Source organism: Leucoraja erinacea, chromosome 16 (genome assembly GCF_028641065.1).
Source record: "Leucoraja erinacea ecotype New England chromosome 16, Leri_hhj_1, whole genome shotgun sequence".
In the NCBI taxonomy this organism is placed as follows: domain Eukaryota; kingdom Metazoa; phylum Chordata; class Chondrichthyes; order Rajiformes; family Rajidae; genus Leucoraja; species Leucoraja erinaceus.
The window spans coordinates 29,881,442-29,897,226 of NC_073392.1; the positions used below are offsets into that span (position 1 = coordinate 29,881,442).

At 43.0% G+C, this 15,785-nt stretch overlaps 1 protein-coding gene across 3 annotated transcripts in view; it reads right to left on the reverse strand.

The window, feature by feature from the left end:
• Positions 1-15,466, reverse strand: part of LOC129704733 (twinfilin-2) — a 94,525-nt gene extending 79,059 nt beyond the window's left edge. For 2 of the 3 annotated variants that reach the window (XM_055648043.1, XM_055648044.1), the window contains exons 1-2: positions 15,278-15,466; positions 66-143 (exon numbers count right to left, since the gene is read on the reverse strand). In XM_055648043.1, the coding sequence (XP_055504018.1) occupies positions 66-143; positions 15,278-15,302 (103 nt within the window). In that variant the 5' untranslated portion in view covers positions 15,303-15,466. The remainder of the gene's footprint in view (positions 1-65; positions 144-15,277) is intronic. The other variant, XM_055648045.1, reaches the window with a different exon arrangement.
• Between the last annotated feature and the right edge of the window lie 319 nt (positions 15,467-15,785).

The window sequence follows — 15,785 nt, forward strand, 5'->3', positions numbered from 1 at the left end:
ATACAGTTGAATGTTTTGTTTAGGTATATTAAATTTTAAAGCAAAACAAGGCCAGCAAAACTCACCATCTCTGATTATGACCTTCACAACACGAATAGATCCATTCCGGGCCTTTGCAAAGAAATCCTTTAGTTCCCTGGTAGCTAAGAGAACCAAAAACATGTTGATTAAAGAACCTGTAAATTTCTCTTCCTAACAAAACTTGACAACCAACTTAAATGTTATGTAGACTACAGTTTCAGTCTGTACTGTGGAAACTATGAAGCACTCAGTAAAGCACTAATGTTCTGTACGAGTCCCGTATTAAATACTGTATCTGCATGTGACCAAGAAAACCTGACACCATCGTGAGTGAACATAATCCCCAAATTTAGCCGGGGATGTCAAGGCCAATGCTTGTAGGAAGAGCTCCAGTGATCAATTTACACATATATATATATAGGCTTATATTTTTCCTTTATTAAATGAATGGCAAAAACATACACAATTGCATTAATGTACATTTATAGCACACCTTCACTGTGGGAAACTGTTTACTTCACAGAAGGATGTTTGAAATAAAACATTAAGCAAAAGAAGATTAGTAAATGAGACTGAAAACTTGATTTTGGAAGTACGGTAATGTGTAAAAGTGCCTTTTGGACTGGATGGCTGGAGACAGTTACAGATAGCGAGACAAGACCATGAACTACAAGCATAGAGCTGACAGATGGTTGGGACTTTGTGCAGAACAGAATACAGGCAGCTTAGATCTGTTTATTAGAAGATGAAATGTTTAAAGTGCCACTGGATAATAGCAATGCTATTACACAACAAGTTCCACTCTGTAGCTTGGTCCAGAATCTGTTTCTCCCCAAATACTCATTCTCTACCCACACTGATTTTCACAACCTTAAATCATTTGAGTTGAGTTTAGTTTATTGTCGAGGTACAGTGAAAAGCTTTTGTTGCATACCAACCAGTCAGCGGAAAGACAATACATGATTACAGTCGAGCCTTCCACAGTTACACGATAAAGGGAATAATGTAAATAATGTTCAGTGCAAGATAATGTCCAGTAAAGTCCGAGGATCTCCAATGAGGTTGATAGTAACTCAGGGCTGCTCTCTAGTTGTTGGTAGGATGGTTCAGTTGCCTAATAACAGCTGGGAAGAAACTGTCACCGAATCTGGAGCTGTGTATTTTCTCACTTCCGTAACCCCTGCCTGATGGGAGAGGAAAGAGGATGGGGATGACCGGGGTGATACTCATCCTTGATAATGCTGGCGGTCTTGCCGAGGCAGCGTGAAGTGTAGATGGAGTCAATGGAAGGGAGGTTGGTTTGTGTGATGGTCTGGGCCGGCAGCTCCTCTGACGACGGTGGAGACTGAGGATGGAAAGGTTGCTATGGCAACAGGGAAGGGAATTAAAATAGCTCCCAATCAGGAGCTCCTGCAGGCCCTGGCGGACAGGGCAAAAGTACGTGAACAAGACAGCTAGTATCAAAGATCCACACAACACTGGGTACACACCACGTTCTTATCCTGCTGATTATTGGGTAATGTGCACCTTTAACAACAAAATTGGGTGTCCAGAATTAATACTTGTTTACCCTGCCAAGAAATACCAGTAATTACAGTGCCTGTTCTGCAAATGCTATTACTGTGACCTGATTAGACATTGTTCTTTGAGCTCTAGCAATCTACAAATCAAACTTTACCACACCTAGTTTCAAATGTGAGCTGTGCCTGTTTAATTATCATTTCACTCTGAAGGAGAGTGGGAAAAATGCGCAACAGGAAAAGAGCTCAGAGAAGTTGCCAAATAATGAGTCAATCTGATAACCAAGTTCTAAATTCTACAGAACATTTTGTTAAGTTGTACACTTTATAAATTAGGAAAATCATAGATAAAATGTAGCTCTACTTACATGAACGGCAAATTCAAAATAACAGGTTCAGTGTGAAGCTATAGCCAAGTAACTATATTATGGAATTATACACTGTCAGATAATACAATTGATTTAGATGCATCCGGTTTTGGGTATTTTTTCTTGCACAATTATACCATACCAAAAAAGACAAGAAAATACAATCATTAACTTAAACTATTTATGAAATATGATACATTATAAAAATTGCACCAAGACCAGGATATCCAATCATGTTAAAACAATTGCAACATTGCAAAAGTGTTTTATGTTTTGGTATATTCTGAGAATATTAAGGTGCTTTCTAATTGCAAATTATTTCCTCCTTAGTTAAACAGAAAATTCAGACGAGAACCTAACAGATGCAGCAGGAGCAATCTATATTATACTGAACACATGTCCACTAAACTGTAAGTGGTTTTACTGACATGTCAGTGCCCTTAATGTGGTTTGAAAATATAGTTTGGAAATGCTAAAGCTGTGTTGCCTTTGATTTGGAAATGCTAAAGCTGTGTTGCCTAATTAAAGTTGCCTTGCCTAATTAAAGTAGCCTTGCCTTCGATATAATTAAAAGTCTAATCTTGATCACTTATATTGATTTTAGACAAAACGCTACCGCGTACGGCTGTGATTTTTGGCCATCTTACTCAGTCCCCCGCCGCTCATCAGGTGCACAGGATTTTTCCCATCATTGAAAAATAAAAGAGTCATTAGTGTTTAAAAAAATGTTGCGATTCTCTCTCCTGTCAATCATGCCATGAAGGCCACTCCCCTTCTGGTGGGAGGGGGAGGGACTATAAAACCCAGAAGTGTGGGCGTGGCTCAGTCTCTGCAAGATGGAGGAGAGGACACGACTCACTGTCTTTAGTGGTCTTGCAACCTGCTTGAAATGGAATTTCAAGGAATAGCTGTGTCAACTGCCAGCCCACCAGCCGTGAGTGAGTGAGCTGCCAGCACAACAGGCTTGAGTGACTGAGCTGCCAGCTCAATAATCCATTCGGCCCACAATGTCCATACTAGCCCTCTGGAAACCGGTCCCTTCAGCTTACAACACTCATACTAGCGCTCCAGAATGCCCCCCACCCCCCCCACTGGCCACCAATATTGGAATTAGTGGAGAGGTGGAATATTGCATTGGGGGACCAGCCCTCCCGTGTGATGCTAGGACTCAACAGGTCCCACTTAGTCTAGTAGTGTTATAAAATCCGGGTGTATGGAATAACAGGGAGAAAAATTATGGTTCGTTGTGGATAAACAAATGACGTAGGAGAGAATTATATACAAGGTTGGAAAGAGGTAGAATGAGGAGTTTCTGGCAACATGTGCGAAAAATGCCTCTGCGTGACGTGACGTGATAGGCATGGTAAGGTTAGATTCAGGTGTAGCTTGAGAGATGGCACATAAGAAAAGATTTCCTTCACTCTAACCTAATTATAAAGTCATAGAGCACGGAAACAAGCTCTTCGGCCCAACTCATCCACACCGACCAAGATGCCTCAAATAAGCTGGTCCCATTTGCCCAATATATCAATAAACTTTTCCTATCCATGCCTGGAATCTATTTAGGGATAACTTCACCTGAACCAGATGAATGTCCAAGTGCTTATCAAAAGACTTTGATCACCATACTAGCTACCTAGTATCTGGTTAAAATATGTTAATCAGGAATTTTAGATATTTTTCCATTTTAATCTGAATTACAGAATCTGTATGTATTTTGAAGGGGCCAAAGCTCCACCTACCAAAAGATAATACCATGGATAACTAAAGCGACAAAATAAAGCTTAAAAAAAAAATCAAAAAACATGCATCTTGATGACTGGAAGAGATAATCAGAAAGGCGATAGAGAAGAATTGCCAAAATAAAGGTGAAGAGATTTGCAAAGGGTGTTAAAGTCAGCACTTTTTTTTCATCAATTACATAAGATAAAAAGGTCAAATGCAATACAGGACCTTGAAAACTGCAATCAATGACATCTATACTATTACTAAAACTCTCTTGTCCTCTTCCGGTTTGCTTTTTTTTTTAAATTGTGCAAACAATGGCACCCTATATCGCTAGGATGTTTTCACCACCTTACTCACCACTCTCCTCTGCTCCAAGAGCATAAGCTTTGTTCCGATCGGTGGAATATTCCAACAGTTATGAATGTTTAAAAAATCGTGGGATCAGCAGATTGGTCTTCTCGCCTGTCAGTCACCACGAAGGTAACACCCCTTCCGTCCACAAGCCGTGCTGATTGAGTCCGCAAGAGTGGAGTCAGGATAGCCGCTGTGTGGTGTCGGGGAAGCCGCTGTGTGGAGCCGGGAGGTGCTGTGTGATGCTGCTGCCGGTGGCCGCTGAGTGGTCCCCCCCCCCCCCCCCCCCCACACAGACCCCTACCACCCACACCCCATTTCAACCCTTCCCCCCCCACACACCCACACCCCTGCTTTACCCCTCCCCCATTCCTCCTCCCTTCCCCCCACCGCTCCAAACCACTCCACCCCCCCCCCCCCCCCATACCACCCCACCCTCCCCACACCACCCCATCATACTGCCACAATGTAAAGCTGTGATTGGACTGTCCCTAGAGTACTGCGATCAGTTTTGAATATCACATCTTGGACAGGATACATTGGTCTTTCAGAAGGTATTCTAGAAAAATATCTGAACTCCAAGTGTTAAATTATGAGAAACGATTACACAAATTAGGGTATTCATTGGAACTTTAGAAGCGAAGTCATATTATAGTCACATCGTCTTTCAGCGTGGAAACAGACCTTTTGGGTAACCTAGTCTAAGCCAGGCATCAAGCACCCATTTACACAAATACTATTTTATTCTAGCTATATTCTTAGAAACAACCACCTTCCAACATTCTACCATTCACCTACATGCAGTTGTTAATTTATATTGGATAATTAACATACCAACTTGCGTGTCACTTGGGACGTGGATGGAAACAGGAGACCTCAGAAAAAACTGTACAGTCGCAGGGATAATGTGCAAACTATACACAGACAACCCCAGAAGTCAGGACTGAACACAGGTCATTGGATCTACTAGCTGCACCATTGTAATTTGATCAAAGGTGTACATTTTGATGATAATCAGCCAGAAACTACCTCCTGTAGTTAGAGAGTTTAGGATGAAAGGTCATGCAGTCATAGAGCATGGAAACAGAACTTCATCCCAACTCATCCATGCCGTCCAAGTTGTCTACCTGGACTGGTCTAATTTGCCTGCGTTTGCCCCTCAAGTCTTTTTAAATCTTGCTGTATGACTATGTAAAATTGACAAGTCCAGCAAAACCTTGTTATGATGGACCATGGGGAAGGGGACATGCTGATTGTCCGCTATAACTGAGCAAGTGATTATCATTGTACGTAAAATAAATAAAGAAATGCAGACCCAAAAGGACACAATGTGCTGGAGTAACTCGGCAGATCAAGCAGCTTCTCTGGATAGGCGACATTTCGGGTCAGGATACTTCTTCAGATTGATTCAGTCTGCTGAGTTACTCCAACATTTTGTGTCATCGCGCCTTAAACCTAGACGCTGCATCAGCGAGCCCTTCTCCAAGAGCTGCTGCATGGTCTGGTTGAATTGGCTGTCGTTACGGCTCATGTTGTAGCTTCTGGCTGGAGCCCATTCTTGAGGCCTTTGCCACTGACAGGATGCGCTCCGTCACTGTAGTGCTCACTCCCCTCTCACCAGCTGCTGCTTCTTTCTGTTGGCCGTTGCTTTGTCTGCTCCTCCCTCTACCATTGCCTCTTCCTCCTTCTCCCATTGCTTTGTCCGCTCCTCTGCTCTCTCCACTGCCATATCCTCCTCCTCCCCCACAATCGACGACATCTACCAAGTGTAGTATGTTGGCGACTCCGGGGGAGGAGGAGGTGGTGGTGATGGAGAGCGGTGGCACGAGGGGTCAAGAGGCCAAATGCACAAAGTGTTGGCCAACAGGAAGAAGTGGCAGCTGGTGAGAGGGGAGGAGTCCCATGGTGATTGAGCGCGTCCTGTCGGTGGCAGTGGCCTGAAGTAAGCACTGCCGGCCAGCGGCTACAATGCGCGCTGCAACGACAGCATCAACTGCACCATGTGGCAGCTGGTGAAGAACGACTCACTGGTGTACCTTGTGAAGGAGGTTGGCAACTCGCCGGAGCTGTAAGTGGCTGGAGAGGCACTGCAAGCCAGGGGTGGCGTGGCAGCCATTGGTAGTTCCATCCGCTATAACCAAAATCCGTTATTAAGAGGTCCGTTAAAGCAAGGGTTTACTGTATTACAAATGGACAAAATAAAATTTAGAAATATCTGCCAAAACATTTCTAACAGTTGAACATTCGAAAAGTTATTAGCTCAAGCTAAGCAATTTTTACTTCAGAGTCCCTTTGAGAAATCCTGATATTTAATCAAAAATCTACAATTAGAATTTGTGCCATATTACCAGGCTAATACAGTTTGAATCGAAGAACAATTTCAGGAAAACACAAGACTCTATGTGACTTGTCATTGAGGCACCAATATTGATTTACATTTTGTGAACACACATGAAAGTATTGCTTGAACAAGTTAATTATTAAACAGATAGCAATTAATGCATAGTGCTGGTTCTCCTTCCTGTATTCGTTCCAGGTACAAAATCATACTGTTTGATAGGGTACAAAATCACGCTGTTTGGCAGCAAGAATCAAAGTAAAGAAGGTTTGTGTTCATTCTAAAAGTACATATAAACCTCCTTACTATGCTTCACTGCTCAGCAAATCAAATTCTAGTTTCAGATAAAAAATATTCCTTTAATCCAATAATAAAAAGGCCATAACAATTACCCATTTCACTCGGTTGCAAAGATGATAAAACTGTTGTAAATAGCTCTCGTGAAGTTTAATGGTATAAGGTATTTGAAAAAGATTTGAACTAAAGCACACCAGGTTTTGAACCTAACATCCATCTACTCTTGTGTAGGAAAGAACTGTGCAGATGTTGGTTTAAATCGAAGGTAGACTCTAAAGAAGGGACTCTACCCGAAACGTCATCCATTCCATCTCTCCAGAGATGCTGCCTGTCCCGCTGAATTTTCCCTCTACTTATCTATGGACCAGAACTAGCCCAGCCTACCAACCAAGGGTGTACCACCTCCCTGATGTCCCATAACTAACACAAACATATATTTGATACTGTTAATATTGTTTAAAAAAAGTTACCATACAGTACAACGTCACATGTGAACATTAGTCTGGACCTCAAACTGAGAATCACCATGGGTTTCAACATCAAAGGTTTTAACAGAATTAGCTTGCAAAAAGTAGTGCTTTCTCTTCAGTATAAGGTTCTCACTCCAAAGCATAAATTCTGATTAGCTTTAGACTTTATAGCTACAGCATGGAAATAGGCCCTTTGGCCCATTGAGTCCGTGTCAACCAGCGATCACTCCGTACACTAACACAATCCTACACGCTAGGGACAATTTTTATAACTTACCAAAGCCAATTAACCTACAAACCTGTATGTCTTTGGAATGTGGGAGGAAACCAGAGCACCCGGAGATAACCCACATGGTCATGGGCATAGAAAAGAAAATAGATGCACGAATAGGCCATTCGGCCCTTCAAGCCAGCACCGCCATTCAATATGATCATGGCTGACAGGGAAAACCAATTAACCTACAAACCTGTACGTCTGGAATGTGGGAGGAAACCGGAGCACCCGGAGAAAACCCACGGGGTCACAGGGAGAACGTACAAATTCTGTACCTGTAGTTAGTCTAGCACCCGTAGTCAGGATTGTACCTGGCTCTCTGGTGCTGTAAGACAGCAACTCTTCTGCTGCGCCATCCTAAGTTCTCAGCTCACTTTTCTGATGAAGGATATTTGATCTGAAACATCAGCTCTGTTCTTCTTTCCCTAAATGCCACCTGACCTGCCAGATGTATCTTGCATTTTTTGCATTTATTTAGCATTTTTTTCCTATCCCTATTGATTGTGAAGTCAGGGAACTCCAATTGGATGTGACCTCAATAAAATGGACCGAGATAATATGACACATTAATACAAAACCAAAATACTGTCGATGCTAAATATCTGAAAAATAAACAGAAAATTTTGAATTTCAGCAACTGTAGAGAGAAATCTGTCAACATTTCAAGTCCGTGGTCTTTCATCAATTCTGAAATATTATCTGTTTCTCTCATTCTCGCTGCCTCTTTGTTGACTATATCCAGCATTACCTTACTGTGTGTCATAGGGAAATCCGTCAACCATTTTGAAAGATCGACGTGTTGTTGACACAATAGTCCAACCTATTTTACTACCAACCTATTTTACTACTTCTTAAAATCAAATTTAACTCTTCAAAGTAATTTGCCACATTACTGTTTCTTAACCCTCTATGCATCACAATTGTGTGGGAAAAATCCTATTTTCCCCTCAAAGTTGAAATATTCCTTTCAATAACAGGTATGATAAAGCATGTACAAACTAATCATAATTAATAGAATGAGAGCATGTTGACAGCCCGACAAAATACAACACCAATGCATTATTCAGGTACAGAGCAAATAGTATTAATTACTAAGTACAACAGGTGGCTCAATCTTAGTCTGAAAGTTCCTCTCAACAGAGAGCCAAACAATAATGATGAATGGTGCCCATCATGGTGACTGATGTCTAACACTGTTTTGAGAGTAATGTGAATTTTCTGAATTATGTATTATTTTAACCAAAGCCCAGTTATCTTGTGGGCAAGGTAAGACAATGCTAACTCATGATTATTTATCACTAAATGCTGCCAGGTGGCATCCACCGGATGTCTTCTTCCAGTTCTGCAATCAGTCATGCTCTTCATGGTGAAATTAGAATGCAAATAAATAGGTAACATGAGCTGGGATGTACATGTGAGCTGGGATGTAGATGTGAAGGGATTAATTTCAATTCTTGCATAATTATTCTACAGACGGCAACACTACATTCACGCTGTTATTGATCAAAAAGTCATACCTTAGCAATGAGTTGGAACACATTTGTTCCATCAACACATTTGTTCCATTGGCACATGATGAGTCAGTCATTTTCAAAGTAAGAAACTTCTGGGAAGTTTCACAAGAAGGTGCCAAATAACATTTATGCCTAATGGAAAACAGGATCTGGTAGATGTGGATTCCAAGTATTCAAGGCACAATTGCAAAGCATGACTTGCCAAACACCGGTACATTTTAAATTAAACACACTCTCCCCTATCTGCTTTCATCTTTTGGTATCTAGTTGTGATATGCTGTATACACTTTTCTTGGAGCAAAATGGAGCTTTATTTTTATTTTCTTTCAGTTCTTACAGGTAGCAATCTGCATCCAAAAATAGATTGTAGGTTGCATTCTTCCCAGCCATTGCTAACAATCCTCTGTGACATTTATATCAACACTACCACCAATTCCATTCTCTTCTCTTCCCTCACCAACCTTAGGACCCTAATGACACACTGTGATCTAACGGGTGGGTGAAAAGATATTGATAGAACATACACCATCTTGAATATATTCCAAACTAAATAGCTTTAACAGAGGTCAAGACTAAAATTACCATTTAGCCATAAAACAACTTTGTAATGCTGTAAAACAGTTTACAAACTAAATCCCAAATTGGCACAGCATACTCTTAGATTTAATAAAAACATATCTACAGTTAATGAATCTATGTTAAATTTGGCCAAGTGAATTAACTCTGAAAGATTATATCTTAGTTATCCTTAAGTTATTAGGAGAAGAAGCATAATGTTCAGGTGTAGACCTGCAATGAGATAAATTAAAGCGATCTCTGGTTTCCAGAGGATACAAGGAGAGGTTGTAAATAATAACATGTTTATATTAAACTGTGCAGATTACGGGGACCTTCGATTTTAAGAAATTGCTTACAATTTCATAAAACAAGCTCAACTCACCTGCCTAATATTCTACAATGACAGTATGTGATGAAATTGGAGATGGCAATATCACATCTTGCTATCATAACATTAAATTACACTGTAATGAACAGGCTATTCAGCACAAGTAGTCCATGTAGGTGTTATGCCACTTCCTACCATTTCATCTAACCATATCAGCATTTCTTTCAATTCATGTAAGTAATGTAACATGCATAAAAATCACAATACCACAAAATAGAAGGTCCACCACCATCCCATTTAATGTATGTAAAGGGAAAAGGTGGTGCGGCTATAGAATGTATGTATGCACCCATCCCTGTAAAGATTGGCACGCGGTGTTTACTTCATCAAAATATGGGTGGCATCGGACCACCTATCAAACTGATAGGTGGAGAGTATATCAAAACCCAAACGAGAAATTGCCAGGACGCGTATATGTGAGCATACAGAGTGTTCAGATACAGGAAAGTGGTAGGTATTGGATATGTGCAGATAAAACAGGGAAGGACGCATGTCTGAAGTTTGAAATAGAAGTCAAGCGAGATGGGAAGATGGTAATATACGAGGATAGGGGAGAGGTGTTCAAGATAGATGACAGTCAGAATAGGGATCCCAGGGCAACACCTGTACCACCAGTAGTCAGCAATGTCACCAGGGAAAATGAGTCTAAGAAGCTGAAGATAATGATAGTAGCAGGAGAAACAGGATTAAGGCAGTTATATGAGAAGGGAATACCAACAGGGGGAAAAGGAGCCAACACCTGGCTTGCCTGGATGATGTACACAGCCAGAAGTATGCAACGAACCAATTGTTACGCCTGCGCTGGAGCTAGGCCTCAGCTGGTCCCAGTACCATTTCCCCTGAATTGGGATAGAACACCTAGGGCTATGACATGTATACTACAGCTATTCACGAATCCCCTCTTACCAAAAAATGCGATATGCCAGAGTTATCATTACCTATTTCCGGCCAGCAACAACAATACGAAGGGCCGAAGGGAAGACCCTCGACCTCCTCCATTTACCATTCCTTTTGGGGAGGAGGGGTTTGAGTGCTATACAAGAAATAACCCAGAGGGACAAGACATGGGGGAGGTGCTCAACTGCAATCAGACGTATAACATAACGGCTGAGGAACAGGGCCCACTGTTCAATAGCTCCTGGCTGAAAAAGCAGATAGTCAGTAGAGCCGATGTCTGGTGGTGGTGCGGGGAGAATACCCTGTGGCCCCGGTTACCAGGACCATGGACGGGAACCTGTCCCCTCATACAACTGATGATGCCCTTCACCATAGCAGTAGAACATGCTGTAGAACTCAATAAAGGAAGCAGACGACAAAAGAGAGAGGTAAAAGGATCATTCGACACACACATCTATATAGATGCGATAGGGGTGCCAAGAGGGGTACCCGATAAATTTAAAGCCAGAAATCAGATAGCTGCGGGCTTTGAGTCCATGCTCTTCTGGTGGTCCACAATTAATAAAAATGTGGACTGGATCAACTACTTATACTACAATCAACAACGCTTTATAAATTACACTCGAGATGCAGTTGAAGGATTAGCGGAACAACTGACAGCTACCAGCCAAATGGCCTGGCAAAAATCGCATAGCCTTGGACATGCTACTGGCTGAGAAGGGAGGGGTGTGTGTAATGTTTGGCGAACAATGTTGCACATTCATCCCCAACAACACTGCTCCGGATGGGTCAGTGTCAAGAGCCCTAGCAGGGCTCACCTCTCTGTCTATCGAATTGGCTGAGAACTCTGGAGTTGACACCTCCTGGACCAGGTTTCTAGACTCCTGGTTTGGAAAATGGAAGCACATCTTTACATCTGCCCTAACATCAGTGATAGTCATGGTGGGGGTTACTGTGTTTGTTCGGGATGTTGTATCATTCCCTGCGTACGGGGATTGGCTCAGCGATTGATAGAAACAGCCCTGACGAAGAACAGTGCAGCCACCATAATGGCCCTCAGAACACAGTATGACCTACGAGAGGAAGATATAGGAGGTGAAGAAACCTTCTGCTAGCATTAGAAAAAAGGAGGAGATAGTATAAATCAAGGGTGCGTAGCAAAAAGAAAAGGATGGATTGTGAGGAAAGAGTTAACAGGCATAGTTGATTTAGACTAGGGATAGAAAAATAACTTAGAAAGAAATAAGGCAGAAACCAGACTGCTAGTAGATTAGAAAGTAACGATATAAGAACAGAGAGAAATTCTAGATAAAAAGTAACAGAGAAAGACTTCAGCAGGAGATAGTAAAGAAATTAGAACGAAGGGGAAAGGGACACGAAGTCACGCTCAACTACGCATGCTTGATGAGATTACATGAATATGTATGCACACCCACTATGACAAGATGCCTAATTTAAATGCACATGCGATGCATGATATGGGAGGTGTCTTTGACGTTAGGTGGGCGTTCCGAGACGTTCTCGTGGGAAACAGGGCTTTATGTTATGATTGGAAGAAGCTCAATGGGGAGGGATGAGAATGTGATAATAATGAAATGAACTGTATAAAGATAGAAAGCATCTCCATCTTCTTTGTGCCTCTAGTGGACCTCAGAGGAGGGGCACCTATTCTGCAGAATATGAAATTAATAAAAACACTTCTTTGTCTGAATTTGTCTCAAGAGCATTTGTGATTTTTGAATCTCACACCTCCATCAAGTGTTTTGAACTTTGTCATAATAACAGCTATGTTATTTGCCACAATTCCGAATTCCAAACAAAATGTTATAAAAGACATTGAAAAAAATTAAAGACTCAAATTAACAAGCTAAATCCAAAGTCTAACTGACAGGTATCACCATCAGAACACATACTGCTATTATAAGTAAATAGAACAAGGGGGACCCGTTGGGTTCCGTCTCCTCAATGACCGAGGGAGGGGGAGAGTAGTGGGGGGTGGGGGGAGAGAGGGACAGGGGAAAGATGGATGCCGGGGGGGAAGAGAAAGGCTGGGGAGAGGTGGTGGAGAGGAAAAGGGGGGTGGGGAAGAGCCCGAGGGGGGGGGGGGGGGGGCATGGAAGGCTGGGAGGGGGGGGAAGGCAGAGGTCAAGTGGGACGGGAAGAGAGCCGGGGGTGGGGGGGAAATCGTGCCCAGGGGGGAGGAAGAGAGAAATCAAGGGCCACAGTTTAAGAATAAGGGGTAAGCCATTTAGAACAGAGATGAGGAAACACTTTTTCCACACAGAGTGGTGAGTCTATGGAGTGCTCTGCGGTGGCAGCCGGTTCGCTGGATACTTTCAAGAGAGAGCTAGATAGGACTTGAAGATAGCAATAGCGGAGTCAGGGGATATGGGGAGAAGGCAGGAACGGGGTACTGATTGTGCATCTTCTTCTTCTTGTGAATAAAACATAAACCAAAGGAATCTCAAGCCAGGTGTTGAGCAGCCAGGTTGTTGTCTCTGCGTCAATGTCTGCCAGACCCTGAGCTCCATTTGGTGGGTGGTAGAGCAGGCACCCAGAGATGACATGGTTGCTGTCTATTCTGCTCCACATTCAAAGGCTGGGCTCTGGCGGAGCACCCACCTCCACATGCTGGCATTTAAACCCCTAACTCCAGTATGAAGTCTGTTGAGCTTCACCCATGCTCCTCTGGGGAGGTCAGACCCTGGACAGCTTTTATCTGGTGATGAAATCTCTTGTGGATGATCAGCCATGATCACATTGAATGGCGGTGCTGATTTGAAGGGCCGAATGGCCTACTCCTGCACCTATTGTCTATTGAGTACAGTTCATAAGTACTTACAGCCTGTAAAGCACTGAGGTATAATGAGGTTATGAAATGCACTATAGAAATACAATACATTTTTGAATCCTTAATTTACCGTTTTGCTTCTGATTGTTTTTTTTTTTTAATTCTACAATCGTTCCCAATCATTAGTTGCATTTTATCATGTGGTGCCAAGGATCATTCATTATCAGTGTTCCAACCGGTTACCATGTTGTTTTCTAAATAGCAGCTGACAATAATGTTTCCACACTTTCCTATGGGCCTGCCCTTTCATCGCCCAGGCTGCTGGTTTCTGATTAAGAAGCATCAGAGAAATCTCCTCCCCACCATCGATGGGCTCGACAGGAGTTGCTGCCTCAAAAAGGCAGCCAGCATCATCAGAGACCCACACCACCCTGGCCACACTCTCATTTCACTCTTGCCATCGGGAAGAAAGTATAGGGGCCTGAAAACTGTAATGTCCAGCTTCTTCTCTACATTAAACAACCTCCAACTGGGCTCCAAATTATATAGACCTAAGAGTATTTCTTGTGTCTTTGCACTATTATTGTTTTTTTTAAATATACCGAATTTATTTTTGTTGCATATCATGGTGTTTACAGAGTACTATGTTTGCATATCTGTCGTGCTGCTGCAAGTAAGAATGTCACTGTTCCATTTCGGGACATTTGACAATAAAACACTCGACACCCAACGAAATGTGGCTCACCAGCCACTTTACTACTTCAACAGAATGCCAAGGGGAGAAGGGAGGGAACCATTGTTCTGGAATCCAGTGTTCTGTTTGGTTTCAGATGACCAAAATAAAAGCCCAGAATATTATACTTTGTCTTTTATATATCAACTGTTTATCTTTTCCACAAGAGGAAAGTGGACCTTGAGATGTGCTGAGAGAGGCCGAAAATTATTGCAGTCTTTCCAGAGATTCTTGATGCGACGCGTCAGCTGCTGGTCACAGCGTTTGCTTTCACGTTGAAGTAAGTATTCTGGAGAACGGTGATGCAAAGAGGATTATTCTCCATCAAGAAAGGGACAACTCAATTAATGTAAGCACTTTCAGGAGTAATTTTCACCAAGCAAATCAAACAAACTTATTTTATTGTTGCCATAAAACTCCTTATTCACTTCAGATGGGAAAATATCAAGTCAGGAATCGAGTGTCTTACTTACAGCAGCACAACAGATATACAAACATAGTAAATACCATAATATGCAACAAAAATAAGTTCAGTATATATTATAAAAAGAAACAATAATAGTGCAAAGACAAAAGAAATGTCCCTAAGTCTTTGTAATTTGGAGCTTAGTTAGAGATGGTGCTGAGAAGAAGCTGCTCCTGAACCTGGACGTTACAGTTTTCAGGCCCCTACACATAAATAATAATAGTGCAAAAACAAAAAGAAAGGTTGGAAGACATTTATGACTCTATTTGCCATATTAAAGCCCGTTGTTTTATCCTCCATTCAACCTGCCAGGTTAGCCGGCTCTGGGCGTGATGGACGGCATTGCCGGCCAATCACCGAGCGCCCCGCGGGGCCAGTGCGCGGTTGACCAATGGACGCTGCGGGGGCGGGACTTCCAGCGGCGGCTGCCCCGGGTCAGACGCCGGGTTTCCCCAGCAACCGGACCGGGGGCGACGGTGCGAGGGCAACGGCCGCGGCTCAAATGTCACCGCCGTCACACTGATCGCAACATTCGACCTCCCGATACCGCCGGCGCATCTTACCGGGTATTCCAGTCTGGTGCGACATTGCAGAGCCGCTGCTTTAAACGCTGGCTGCAGGGAGAGAGAGAGAGAGAGAGACGCTAACAGTAACGGTGACGCCCGCCGGTGACGTAGGGAGGGGGAGGGGCGGCGCGGAGCATGCGCACACGGCACGTCCGCAGCCCCTCCCCGCGGCCAACCGCCGCCACTGCCAGTTGCTAACGCAGCGACATCCAGCGGCCAAACACCGCCACTGCCACCTCTGCCAGTTGCCAATGCAGCGACATCCAGCGGCCAAATGGGTGTATCCCCTCTATTCTTCCCCCCCCCTTGGAGAGGTCATAAGTGATAGGACTGAAGAAGGGTCTCAACCAGAAACGTCACCCATTCTCTCCAGAGATGCTGCCTGTCCCGCTGAGTTACTCCATCTTTTTGTGTCCATTTTTGGTTTAAACCATCATCTGCAGTTCCTTCTCGCTCATGTGATAGGATCAGAATTAGGCCATTCGGCCCATCAAGTCTTCTCCGC